The sequence below is a fragment of the Kogia breviceps genome, chromosome 4 (genome assembly GCF_026419965.1).
Source record: "Kogia breviceps isolate mKogBre1 chromosome 4, mKogBre1 haplotype 1, whole genome shotgun sequence".
Lineage (NCBI taxonomy): Eukaryota > Metazoa > Chordata > Mammalia > Artiodactyla > Physeteridae > Kogia > Kogia breviceps.
The window spans coordinates 123,925,332-123,938,974 of NC_081313.1; the positions used below are offsets into that span (position 1 = coordinate 123,925,332).

General features: G+C 40.3%; 1 protein-coding gene across 3 annotated transcripts in view; it reads left to right on the plus strand.

Annotated features, from left to right (window-relative positions):
* Positions 1-13,643, plus strand: part of STK32A (serine/threonine kinase 32A) — a 130,959-nt gene that overhangs the window by 97,473 nt on the left and 19,843 nt on the right. For 2 of the 3 annotated variants that reach the window (XM_059063017.2, XM_067031875.1), the window contains exons 7-8: positions 4,394-4,483; positions 13,299-13,396. In XM_059063017.2, coding sequence (XP_058919000.2) covers positions 4,394-4,483; positions 13,299-13,396 — 188 coding nt within the window. The remainder of the gene's footprint in view (positions 1-4,393; positions 4,484-13,298; positions 13,397-13,643) is intronic. The other variant, XM_067031876.1, reaches the window with a different exon arrangement.

Consider the following 13,643-nt stretch of genomic DNA (forward strand, 5'->3'; position numbering starts at 1 on the left):
AGCTGCTCTCGTGACAACCAACTGGACCACAAATCAATGCCTGCCTTTGGGAGTGCTTTCTGGTGTGATTTTCCAAGGGTTCACGTTCGAAAACTTCATTTGTCTCCTCTGTCCACATTTATGACTTTTCACCCTTTATGGACAAGATCATGTATGCCTCTTGCATGGGGATTTAGCAACTGTAAAGGATAATTATTTACCTCTAATACACCTCCTATGCCCGTTCCTCCAAGTGAGCTGTATTACAGTATTACACCACATGGCTTATATTTTAATTCAGCACCATCAGTAAGAGGCAGAAATTTTGTTTTACTCTTACTGATTCATATTGGTTCATGTTCATCAGAAAAGACTGATATTTAAAGGAGCTAAATTCTTTTGTAAATGGAGAATCCTTCCACTGGTGTGAATGAACATTCCTTATACATCAGAATTTGACTTTAAAAAGTCTGTAATTTAGAGCATACCTGTTCTCCTTAAATGTCTCACTCACTAGTTCAGAGCCCAAGATGGCATTAGATCTTGGATGGCTCATAACCAACTGTCCTGATATATAGGTTTCATGTCCTACCAACTTAAGTACCCCGCCCAATTCTATCAGTTCAATAGTGTCTAAAATTCTGGTGTTTTTCCTAAGCTATTCAGGAAATAAGAGCTGCATACAAAGGAGCAATAATGACTCCCTGGTGTATCTGAGAGAATGACAATTACCACATCATCTATAATTTAGGTTTCTTAATATCATCCCTAGTCACAGGGAACAGAGAAAGGCAAAAACTCGGTTTGGGGGTGTGAGGAAGAAATAATCCTGCTACCTTAACAGCTTCTCCCTTGCAGAGTCCCAAAATGTACCTAAAAATCAAGTGGGTAGCATCTTAAAGCATATATATATATATATATATATATATGTGTGTGTGTGTATATATATACATATATATGTATATGTACGTATATACATATATATATATACACACATACACATGCACACACACACATATATATAGTAGAACTCTGTACCCATCCCCAGATAATCATGTATATAAGTCTCTGCTAGTGCCTAAGGATATGAATTTTTAATAAGAATCCTAGAAAAATGTGGCACACATAATCTAACTATTTTTGAGTTGAGGAAATTTTTGGAAGTTAGGAGCCATGCCAACCAATTGGTTATGGTGTCCTTGAGGGCTGTGTTGAGAAACATTCTCAGGCTGAACACAGGCACAGTGAGAAAGCGTATAAGTGATGACCACAATGATGACTAAATTCAGTGACTCAATACTATGAACTCCAATTTTTAATGTGATTCTGTGCCTCAAGGTACAGAGGTGAGAAGAACTGGCAGATCACTCCCTAGGGTGTTCACAGTGAGGAAGTTCTGAGCCTTGTATCTGAAAAACGTCACAGTAAGGCAGTGGTTCTAACTGGGGATGCTTTTGCTCTACTGTCTCTCCCTGAAGGGGACACCTGGCAATGTCTGGAGACATTTTTGATGGTCAGGATTCTATCCAGGAGAGGGAAGTACTTTTGGCATCTAGTGGACAGAGGCCAGGGATGCAACTAAGCATTCCACCATGCACCAGACAGCCCTTCACAGCAAAGAATTATCAGGTCCAAGGTCTCAGTAGTTCCAGGTTGAAAAATTCTGTTCTAAGGCTCCCTCAGGGCTGGGGCTTACGGAAGAGGCCAGAGTGGTCCCTCACACCCAAGCAATTCCTGTGTCCCTCCATCAGCAGGTGACTGAACCTTCCTCTGTGAGCCAGAACTCAGATTCCTTTCCACAGCACAGAAGGGAACATGGCAGAAGGATCCCCACGGTCAGCACAGGGAAGTATGGCAGCATCCTGGGCCTGGAATGGAGACGTCGGGGCTGGTGGCCAGGAGCTCTGCTTTCCTTGTTCAGCTTGAGGGCACCAGGCAACAGTTCCAGGAGATCCTCCCCCTCAAATGATTCCTCCCCATTGTTTACTATGCACCCTGGTGGGGGAACCCTGAGCCAACCAGCAGATAGTTCTTTTAGTTTGTTCAGCTCTTTGGTCTTAGGATAAAGTGCAACAAGTTTTGGGGCAATTTATAACCCACCAAAGAAGTCCTGGACCAAATTCTAGATCCTAATTCTAGCTCTGCTACTTCTAAGCACTGAGAACTTAGCCACAAACAGCTCTTCTGTAAAATAAGAACTACTTCATTAGGCTAAAGTGTACGAAAACCTTTTGAAAATTGCAACTAATCATATGAATGTAAAAAATACTACTTATAACATTAACATTCTTTCAACCACATTCGAAAGAAATGTCATGAGTGAGTACTTACTGCAGTCAAGATCTTCTACTAAGCCTGGTCTTCTTTTAAAAGCGTGGTCTCAAACTTTACTGGGTATCAGAATCACCTAGGGAGCTTTTTAAACACTGGGCCCCCATCCTCCTAGTTTCTGATTCAGTATGCAGAGGTAGGGCCCAGGAATTTGCATTTCTAACACATTCCCAGGTGATACTGGTGCTGCTGGTCTGGAGACTGCACTTTGAGAACCAGCTGACTCTGAAACATCCTCTACCTTCTACTTCTACATGAGCATAGCCAATCTCAGGACTGAGTCGGCTTAGAACACCTGCTCAGGCTAACGTAGAGGATCCCATGCCTGGCTGCCCGTCTGAATCACCTGTGGAGTTTCTTGTTCTGTTTCTAACGGGGATGCCTGGCTCTCCCACCAGTCCCACTGCATTGGTGTCCCAGGAGAATGAAGTCCAGGCATGTGTGTTTCACAAAATCACTCTGGAACATCTGATCATGACAAATAGCAACTTCCTGCCAAATGCTGAGCAAAGCCTTCCACAGCATTATTTCATTTGATCTTCCCAAGAACCTCATGAGAAGATGACTACTATCATCTCAACTTTACAGAGAGGATAAGTCACCTTTTTGAGGCAGCACAGCTAGTAAGTATTAGAGCCGGGACTTGAAGCCAGGCAGTCAGAGACCAGAGAACAGGCTCTTAATTATTAAGTCTCCAGGCTCACCTGTTTTGTATCAAACTTTGTGAAACATTGATCCAGTGCTTTGAGCGTGACCCGTGGGGAGAAAACAGAGAAAGAAAATACTGAAACAACCTATATTATGATAAGGTGATTTCTGGAAATCATCTGTTGGTACCACTTATGCAAGAATACCTTCACTTTCAGCTTGACGAGCGCTACTTTTACTTTATGAAAATGTCATCAGATATAAACAAAACACTTTTTGCACCACACAAAACCCTGGTGATAAAGACAGTGAGATTTATCGTTAGTGGCAGGCTGGATGCTATCAGGGAGAAGATAGTGCAGTTGGCAGGAGGAGTGTGGTCTGTGGGATATGGAAGAAGAATCCCCTCCAGTTACCACCATATCTCATCACAACCACAGAAGCATGCAAATGGAAATGCCAACACTTCACGATCCTCTGAAAGCATATGACTTTCCTGCCGACAGCTGACAGAACAGGCTTATCCTACTTCTTGCTGTGAATGTAAGGACCCTAATACACTTTGTAGGGTGTGCTCCCTGCTGAACTTAAGTGTTAGACCCACACTATATTGCCATGAGTGTGAACACTGCAGAGAGACCCTAGAGATCATCTAGTCCGCCCATGACTTTTTTTTTTTAAGGGAAACTTAGGTTCAACACAGGAAAGGAACTTCAAGTGTACGATGTATTTGGAGCAGAATTCAGGGCAGGACCTAAGTCTCCTGGCTCCCAGTCTAGGGCTCTCTTTAGAGCCTCTTTAAAAATAAAACTTGACTTTTCCCTACTTTCCCTTGGTCCATTATTTTGTTGGGAACCACTGGGGGACAACCTGAGCTATCAGACAAAGAACTACTAATGATATTAAGAAAAACAAGGAGAGAAGGAACTCTTTCTTGGCAAAGAAATAAATATATGTATCCACAGTCATGTCTGCTTTGTATTAACAACATTTATTTCTTCCAAAAAAAAAAAAAAGATCCTGTAAAGATGCTTGGAAATTTGATACTTCAAATAGTTCTTATCTGCCCCCCTCTTGATTCTCACAGGCTATACCAACTTAAAATGCTGACAACAGGCAAAAATTGCCTAAGTAGAATTTACCAGAGCGTGGGCTCTTAAAGACCAAGGTTAAAACTTTCTGACACTGAACTACAAATTTACAACCAGATATTAACCTTTTCGTGTTTTGGCACCTGGAGTGTTGCTGGTTTAGACTATATTGGTCTTGAGGATAGGATAGGATAATAGAGTTTTTACTGCCTGTACCCAATTGCAAATGGCGTACAAGAATTTACAAACTAAGCTTCCAGGTACTATTGATAAAAAAAAAAAAGCGTGGTGTGCCACTGTGTTGAATGGAACTTAACGTTCTCTGTGGTCCTTCTCCCTCTCAGGGCACGTGCACATCACAGACTTCAACATTGCTACGATGCTACCTGTGGAGACATGCATCACCACCATGGCCGGCACCAAGCCTTACATGGGTATGGGCCCCCTGAGCCACCATAGCGACTAAGAGGAAGGCTTTTTTATTCATTCCTGTAGACACCATGTACTACGGGTTCAATCATCTGTAGGGCCTTGAAGCTAGAAATGACAAGTCCCCCTCTGACTTTACCTGGAGAGCTTCTAATTTCACAGGTCTGCGGTGAGCCTCAGGACTCTCCTTTTAGCAAGCACCCAGTCTGATCTTGATTCAGGAGAGTCACGGATTACATGTAAAAACACTATTTTATGAGTTATTAAGAACAGTTTCTACCTACTTCCTGATGAAGAATAGTAAATAATTAATTCAATAAATATCTACTAATTGCCTCTGTGTACTCAGCACTGTTTCAGGTGCTGGTGATCCTGTAGGGAGCAAAACATACAAGGTCTCCAGCCCATGGAGCTTACCTTCTAGTAAAAGGAGTTAAAAAAAAAAAAGAATCAAACAGAGAAGGTACAGCCATAAGTAGGATGGTAATAAGTGATATAAGTATTATTATAACCATGATTTACGTAATCCTGCATAACATGCATAGGGCTGTAAGTTCACAAAGTACCTTCCAGTTGTAATTTTGGTTTTAGGTTTATCACCACAACAATCCCATGAATAATTCGCAGGTGAAATATTTGAACTTGAAATTAAAGGCAAGAGCAATGCCACTTTCTTTCAATATTTCATTCTCTTCCTCATGCAACTAAAGAGAGAACTAAAGAGAGGGAGGAAAAGAGAACTCTGTGCAGGGCCACCTCACTTTCCAAGAGAAAGAAATCATCTGTGGGGAAAAATGAGCCTGATTTTATATGGTATTTGAACAACTGCAAGTTCCTGGCTTCCAATTATCAGTGGGAGGAAGAAGTCTCCTTTGTCCTTCTAAAATAATGGACACATATAATTCAGCCTATTTTCTTGCCTAAAACCCATGGTACTCAAATGATAAAAAGGAATCTCTGAGGCTGCTGGCCTGATGAGTTTATTCCCCAGGTTTCCTGGGTATCCGTATTAAGGGCTATTTGCTTGGAGCCAAATCAGAAAATGTGCATCTGGGTTTTCTAAGCCTGGTTTCCATGGTGAGAGGAGTAAAGGAAGACCATCTTTCTTTTCTCTCCCCAGTGATTTTAAATACAATATCCATATAATTTGATTCTCCTAAAACTTGGCATTTCTAGTCTTTTCACGACATAGAGCTAGGAAATTGGAATCCAGTCAAGTTTCTCTGCACCTCTCCACCCTCACCCTTATAATTAACAATTACTAATATTTATTGAAAGCCTTCTAGGGACCAGACAATGTGTTAAATGTTTTGCATTCATTGACTCATTAATGTTTTCTCAACAACCCTGTGAGGCAAACTGTAATTATCACCATTTTACAATGAGGAAAATAAGAAGCTAAGTAATTTGCTCAAGATCACATGGCTTATAGTTGAAAAAGCCTAGATTTAAAGCAAGCTCGTTCTGACTTTAGAAAACCAAGCTTCTCCCTAAAAGAGAGAGGGAAATTTTAAAGTTTATGTATTTATGATTCTTAAATAGATGTAAGCCTAATTAGGTAGGCCACGCTCTTAGAAATGTTTCTAGTTTTATTTTAAAAAATGAATATCTGACTGTCAACGCTTATATTTTCATCCAGAAGTTGTTCTTGCCTTTGATTTTTGGATGGGAATCTTCCTAAGAGGTATCACAAGCGGAAGTCTGCTTTCTCTTTTTAAAAATTATGTTCCCAATAATTTGGTAAAATCTACCTAACAGACATTCACCAGCACTCATTTGATAGCATTCCTGCAGAATGTAATTAGCAATTAACCAGAAATAAAAAAAATTCTAAAAAGAAAGAAAACTAGGATGAAATACTGAATGAAGAGTATAGGAGGGCTTCCCTGGTGGCGCAGTGGCTGAGAATCCACCTGCCGATGCAGGGAACACGGGTTCGTGCCCCGGTTTGGGAAGATCCCACATGCCGTGGAGCGGCTGGGCCCGTGAGCCATGGCCGCTGAGCCTGTGCGTCTGGAGCCTGTGCTCCGCAACGGGAGAGGCCACAACAGTGAGAGGCCCGCGTACCGCAGGAAAAAAAAAAAAAAAAAAAAGAATATAGGAATATACAACATTTTCTAATGTAAGATGCTTAGCATATTATACAGCAGTTCCTCGACTCTGGCAATAAGAAGATAAGCTATCTGTCAGTTTTTTTTTTAACATCTTTATTGGCGTATAATTGCTTTACAATGGTGTGTTAGTTTCTGCTGTATAACGAAGTGAATCAGCTATACATATACATATATCCCCATATCCCCTCCCTCTTGTGTCTCCCTCCCACCCTCCCTACCCCACCCCTTGTCTGTCAGTTCTTAAGCACCTGCACCCAACAAGGAAGTTTTACTTTTTTGAATTCATCATCTTCTACCTCCATGCTCTTTCCAATCAACTCCAATCCCTCCTTCTCCCCACCCCTGGTCTGTGTGAATATCATCCAGATCACTTAGAGCTTAACCAATTAAAATATTCCTCTTCTCCAAATTAACCAAACCAAACAAACAGATATACTATGGAAAATGTGTAAAATGCTGATTAAGCAATGGGGAAATTAATCTCCCTACTTGTAGATATTTATGGTTTCCTTCCAGACCTTTATTCTGTAAACACACAAACACATTTTTTTAAGTTGGATCATACTAGAGTTTGGCAACCTAAATTTTCACTTTAAAATGTAATAACAATAATAGTAATAGGCATCATATAGTGAGAATCTATTATGTCCCAAGCATTTTGCTAAGTTTTTAACAATATATCATTAAATTTTCAAAGCAACTCAATAAAATGTTTTTATACATTAAAAATAATCGGGCCTCCAGAGAAAGTGGCATGATTATAATCACACAGCAAGCAACTGGCAGGGCACGAAGTTAAATCCAAATCGAAAACGTCTCAAGTCTGGAATGTTGATGGTGATGACAATGGAGCAGGAGGAGTAATGGCTGACATTTACTGAGCTCTTCCTATTGGCCAAGCACTGTCCTAAGTGCATGTGTGACATCATTTAAACTAAAAGCAATCCAGTGAGGGATGCCAGAGTCTAACCCTCCACACGCTGCTGTGCTATCTCTCTGCCTCTTGGCAATAAGCATGTCTCAGCCAGAACGGAAACCGCTTCTCTCTGACTTCAGAGCCTGGCTCTGGACAACTGACACTACTTATTTTTCCAGGCCCAAATATATAACTATCATTTTTAATGTTCACATGCTACAGAATTAGAGGGCTGCATCAAAATCTATTGAACCAATTCTTTATTGTTGAATCTTAGGTTATTTCTCATTTTGAAATATAAATAAATTTGTGATAAAAATCCTGTTAGCAGTAGCAGAAATATGTGCTACAATTTATTTCCCGTGATAAATCCCCATTCAAGGAATTTCTGGTCAAAGGGTATATATGTTACTGCATTTCCCTCCTGAAAGTTTGCGTTGATTTCTACTCATTTGTTCTGGAAGCATCTGAGGATATTCACTTCCTTGAATCCTCACCAGGGCTGCACTGTCAATATCTTAATCTTCGCAAAAAAGATAAGTGAAAACGGTACCTCATTATGACGTTAAAATTGCTTTTATTTTACTTCTTTTGTAAATTGCCTGTTCATGTTCTTTGCCCGTTTTCTATTAGAGTGTTAATACATTTTTTTCTATTTCTTATTATGTAAAGAATTCTTGACCTTTATATATAAAGGATATTAAATTCTAATGTATCATGTGTTATAATTTCCTACATTTTAGTTGCTGTTGTTCTTATAGCATTTTTGACATGAAGAACTGTTCCTAACATCAAACCTTAGTCATATTCTTTTGTAGTCTATTTTATTTTTTTATTTTTAAAGGTTACACTCCATTTATAGTTATTACAAAATATTGGCTATATTCCCTATATTGCACAGTATATACTTGTAGCTTATTTTATACCTAACAGTAGTTTGTACATTTTAATCCCCTACCCTTATATTGCCCCTCCCCCCATATTGCCCCTCCTCTCCTCCCTTCCCCCACTGGTAACCACTAGTTTGTTCTCTGTAACTGTGAGTCTGCTTCTTTTTCGTTATATTCACTAATTTGTTGTATTTTTTATTTTTTTTTAATATCTTTATTGGAGTATAATTGCTTTACAATGGTGTGTTAGTTTCTGCTTTATAACAAAATGAATCAGCTATACATATACATATGTCCCCATATCTCTTCCCTCTTGCGTCTCCCTCCCACCCACCCTCCCTATCCCACCCCTCTAGGTGGTCACAAAGCACCTAGCTGATCTCCCTGTGCTATGAGGCTGCTTCCCACTAGCTATCTGTTTTATGTTTGGTAGTATATATATGTCCATGCCACTCTCACTTTGTCCCAGCTTACCCTTCCCCCTCCCTGTGTCCTCAAGTCCATTCTCTAGTAGGTCTGCATCTTTATTCCCATCTTGTCCCTAGGTTCTTCTATTTTTTTTTTTTACATTCCATATATATGTGTTAGCATATGGCATTTGTTTTTCTCTTTCTGACTTACTTCGCTCTGTATGACAGACTCTAGGTCCATCCACCTCACTACAAATAACTCAGTTTCGTTTCTTTTTATGGCTGAGTAATATTCCATTGTATATATGTGCCACATCTTCTTTATCCATTCATCTGTTGATGGACACTTAGGTTGCTTCCATGTCCTGGCTATTGTAAATAGAGCTGCAATGAACATTTTGGTACATGACTCTTTTTGATGTATTTTTTAGATTTGACATATAAGTGATATTATACAGTATTTGTCTTTCTCTGATTTATTTCACTTAGCATAATACCCTCCAAGTTCATCCATGTTGTTGCAAATGGCAAAATTTCATTCTTTTTTATGGCAGAGTAGTATTCCAATGGTATATATCTACCACATCTTCTTTATCCATTCATCAGTTGATGGACACTTAGGTTGCTTCCAGATCTTAAACCACTAGTCTTTTTACTTTATAGTTTCTACCTTTGATGATATTCTTAGCAAGACCTTCTTACCTCTAGATTTAGACATGGTTACCTATATTCTTATTATTGTTATAGTTTAATCCAGCCATATATGTGGTAAGATATACAATAAGGATATGACTTCGGGCTTCCCTGGTGGCGCAGTGGTTGAGAATCCGCCTGCCGATGCAGGGGACACGGGTTCGTGCCCCGGTCTGGGAAGATCCCACATGCCGCGGAGCGGCTGGGCCCGTGAGCCATGGCCGCTGAGCCTGCGCGTCCGGAGCCTGTGCTCCGCAAGGGAGAGGCCACAACAGTGAGGCCCGCATAACACAAAAAAAAAAAAAAAAAAAAAAAAAAAAGGATATGACTTCATTTTTGTTATATTCTTAAATAATTGTTTTGAGACCATGTATCAAATAAGATCCCATACATGCTGATTTGAAACATGTTCATCATAAACTAAGTATTTTTATGTACTAGCATCTATATTCTGTGGCTTTCAAATCAATTATTGTAGCTTTATAATGTGGTTTACCACATGGAATGCAAGTCCCTTTATCCTTTTTCAGGAAACCTTTATTATTCACATATTTTATAGAGGAAATTTAGAATCATTTTTGTAAATTCCATGAATTATTTCTGTTGTACTATATTTCTATATCAGTTTTTGGCCCCTTTCTTTATGTCCTGAGCAGAATCTACTGTCCAGTTGCTTTAAAATCTGAAAGCCTGCCCTGGTCCGGGAAGATCCCACATGCCGTGGAGCAACTAAGCCCGTGAGCCATGGCCGCTAGGCCTGTGCGTCCGGAGCCTGTGCTCCACAATGGGAGAGGCCACAACAGTGAGAGGCCCGCATACCGCAAAAAAAATAAAAAATAAATAAAAAAAATCTGAAAGCCAAATAATGGAAATCCAAATAGCTAATAAATGTATTAAAGCATGGGCAAGCTTATTAGTAATCAGGAGAATGCCAATTTAAACCACCATGGAAGACCATTACATACCCACTAGATTGGAAAAGTCACAAGGTTAGTTAATGTCGAGTGTGGATAAGGATGTTGAGCAAAGTCTCATGCGTTGCTAGTCAGAGCGTTAATTGGTACAACCACTGTGGTAAATAGTTTGGCATTATCTAGCATGGGTGAAGATGCACAGCCCATCCCAGAATTTCCCCTCCCAAAAACGTAACCTAAAGACGTGTGGACCTAGAGGATTCTTACATGTATAGGAATGTTCATGAAAGCATTATTCAAAATACCCCAAATGGAAAACAATCCAAATGGCTATTAAAAGTAGGAAAGGTAGGTAAATGACAGTGTATTTGTATGGCTTTGAATGTAAACAAACTATGTGCAGCAAGTTGGATAAATTTTATACGCATAATGTTGAACAAGAAAAGCAAGTCACCAAAGAAAACAAGCAGTAAGATTTAACACATGCACACAGCACACATACCCATGTTATATATATATACACAAATACATATACATACATGTTATGCACACATCTGTTATATATATGTAATGTCATATACATATATATACACACAACATATATGTAACATATGTATTACTAAAATAGGCAAAACTAAGGTGCTCCTTAGAAATGCATACACAGGTAGTAAATCTATGTAGAAAGGCAAGAAGAAAATTACCGACAGAAATGCAGCATAGTGGTTACTTCTATGGTTGTAACAGGACAGGACCCAGTGGTGGAGTCAAGATTCTATATTGTGCCCTGTGAAAGGTTACATGGCCATTTACTTATAACTGCTTGTTAATTTTTCTTTTATATTTACTTTTCTGAATGGAAGTATGGAAATAGTTTAAGAACTAAATGAAATACTCAGCGTCTGTTTTGAGGGAAACTTAGTCCCTCTCCACCTCTATTTGTACCATCTCAGGAGCAAGGAGTCCTCCTGCAGGGTTGATGGAAGCCCTCAGCATCTCCCTGCCCTGGCTTTTCAGCTCTTTGAGGGCTCAAAGAATTACCCATCCATTATGCTTGTGTATGTTGCCATCATGTTTTTTTCTTAGTGTTCTTCCAAAATTCCTCAATGCCTAGCATACCGTGAATATTTGTTGAATGAATGAATGCATATTCAAGTGTCTTCACGCCAGAAAACGGTAAGTAGAAGAGGATTCCACTCATATAAACTCCAAGGGTGGTCCAAGACAACAGAATACACAGCTTTCATAGAGTGATGTTCATGCTGGTGGATAATTTCTTAGCACAATTGTCTGTTTATCCCTCAAAGTTCTCTGCAGCTTCTCTGAGATATCTGTCACCTGTCACCCGGAGGGACTACGTCATCTACAGATGACTTGCTGTGAGATACTGATAAGGGAAAGCAGAAGTATAGCCCACTCCATCCAGTCTGTGGGAGCACCGTGGGGTCAGGACCATTATCTCCCAAATTGCATGGGGAGCTGTGACTTGCAGAAAGAATGCAGTGACGCATGAAAGGTGAATCCACCAGGGAATGAAGCTTCCTTAGTTCTGCTACAGTGGGCTTTTATAGTCTGGGTCAACCCTGGACGTTGGGATGTCAACATTCTACCTGTCTAACTGGATGCTGCCCACAGGATTTTACTTGAAATTGAGTGCACCAGGCAGGGCAAACCTGTATGCAGGTCCCACATCACACCAATTTCCTTTGTCCAGAGCCAGCACCTTACTACCAGAGGCTTAGGTCAAGTGTGCAGCTTTTGGCTAGGTAAAATGCCCATTATTATGGATGTTTGCCTCTCCAGAAGACTGCCTAGTTTTTTGAGTACTTTCCAGGTGCCAGACACTGTGCTGAGATTTTGGCATGCATTATCTCATTTAGTTTCTCACCTCTATAGGAACTGCCGTCTCATTGTTCTGATTTTGCTGATGAAGATTCTCAAGCTCAGCCCACTGACTCGTTTAAGGTCACAATAAGTGGTGAAGCCAGTTTTTGAACACAGACAGCCTGGTTTCAGCTAATGTTTGCAACCAGGGCTTGACTGATTGATTCAGTACTGTTCATTCTTTTAACCAATTTCTGTTGAGTGACACTAAATGCCAGATTCGGTACTAGACAAGCAAACAGAGAAGAGACCTGCCCTTGCTTTGTACTTCATTTCCCCCACTCCATCCCTCAGGAGTTAGGTATATTCTTGGAAGGGTGTGTAGAAGGTAGAAGGTTCTCAGTGTGTTAGAGAACACATAACTAGGGGTGTCCACTGGGGTAAGATTGACTGAGGTTCTGCCTTCCACTGGAGCCAATTCACAGAACTAAGGGACAAAGTGTCAACGCCCCACAAGTGATGGAAAACCGTGTCTCTCTCAGAGTGTCCCGCCCTTTCTCCCCTCCCTCACCCCCAGTACAGGCTGCAGATGCTGCCTTTGCCTCTTCCAGATGACCCTGACATGGAGAGTCAATCCCATGTAGTTGGAGCTAAATTCTGAACAATGTTTGCAGCAGTAGTACAAATTTATGTCCTGATCACACCTCTTCCAAATCAAGACAATGAATATAAATATTCTTCTCAGCCTTCCTGCTTTCAGTCAGCCACACATTTGAGGCCTGATGGGATCCAATTTTTCATAGGTGCATGTTCTAAGTCAGAGGAGAATTTGTCCATTAAGGGTTGTGTATGCCATGCCTGTGTGTGTTGGTGATGAATGAGAAAGACTAGAAACTCAGAAACTTTTGCCTGCAGTGAGCAATCTAGCAATGGATGATAAACACACATCAAAGTATTTGTACCCTTTTCCCTGGTAATTTGCCTTTGGAGGAACATGCTGGGAAGATAGATTTGTTAATGCCTCAGGGAGTAAAACTGACCTAACTCTTCTGTGTTTTTCAGCACCTGAGATGTTCAACTCCAGAAGAGAAGGAGGTTATTCCTTTGCTGTTGACTGGTGGTCGCTGGGAGTGACAGCATATGAGCTGTTGAGAGGCCGGGTACCGTAGAATTACATTTCTCTTTAGTTACTCTTCCAGCAAGTTTCATTTTTACAGTGAAAGGATTGATTTTTTTTTTTTTTTTGCCAAAAGTCAAGTAGTTTGTTTCAGAGATGAAAGCAACAATGCCATGTGATGCTGGTAACACACCTGGGGATTTCCGCCCATAATTAATTCACTCTCCCACATATGGGGCCAGGCATGTGAGTTGCCATTAAATGATGCAGATAAAATTAAAGGAATTATA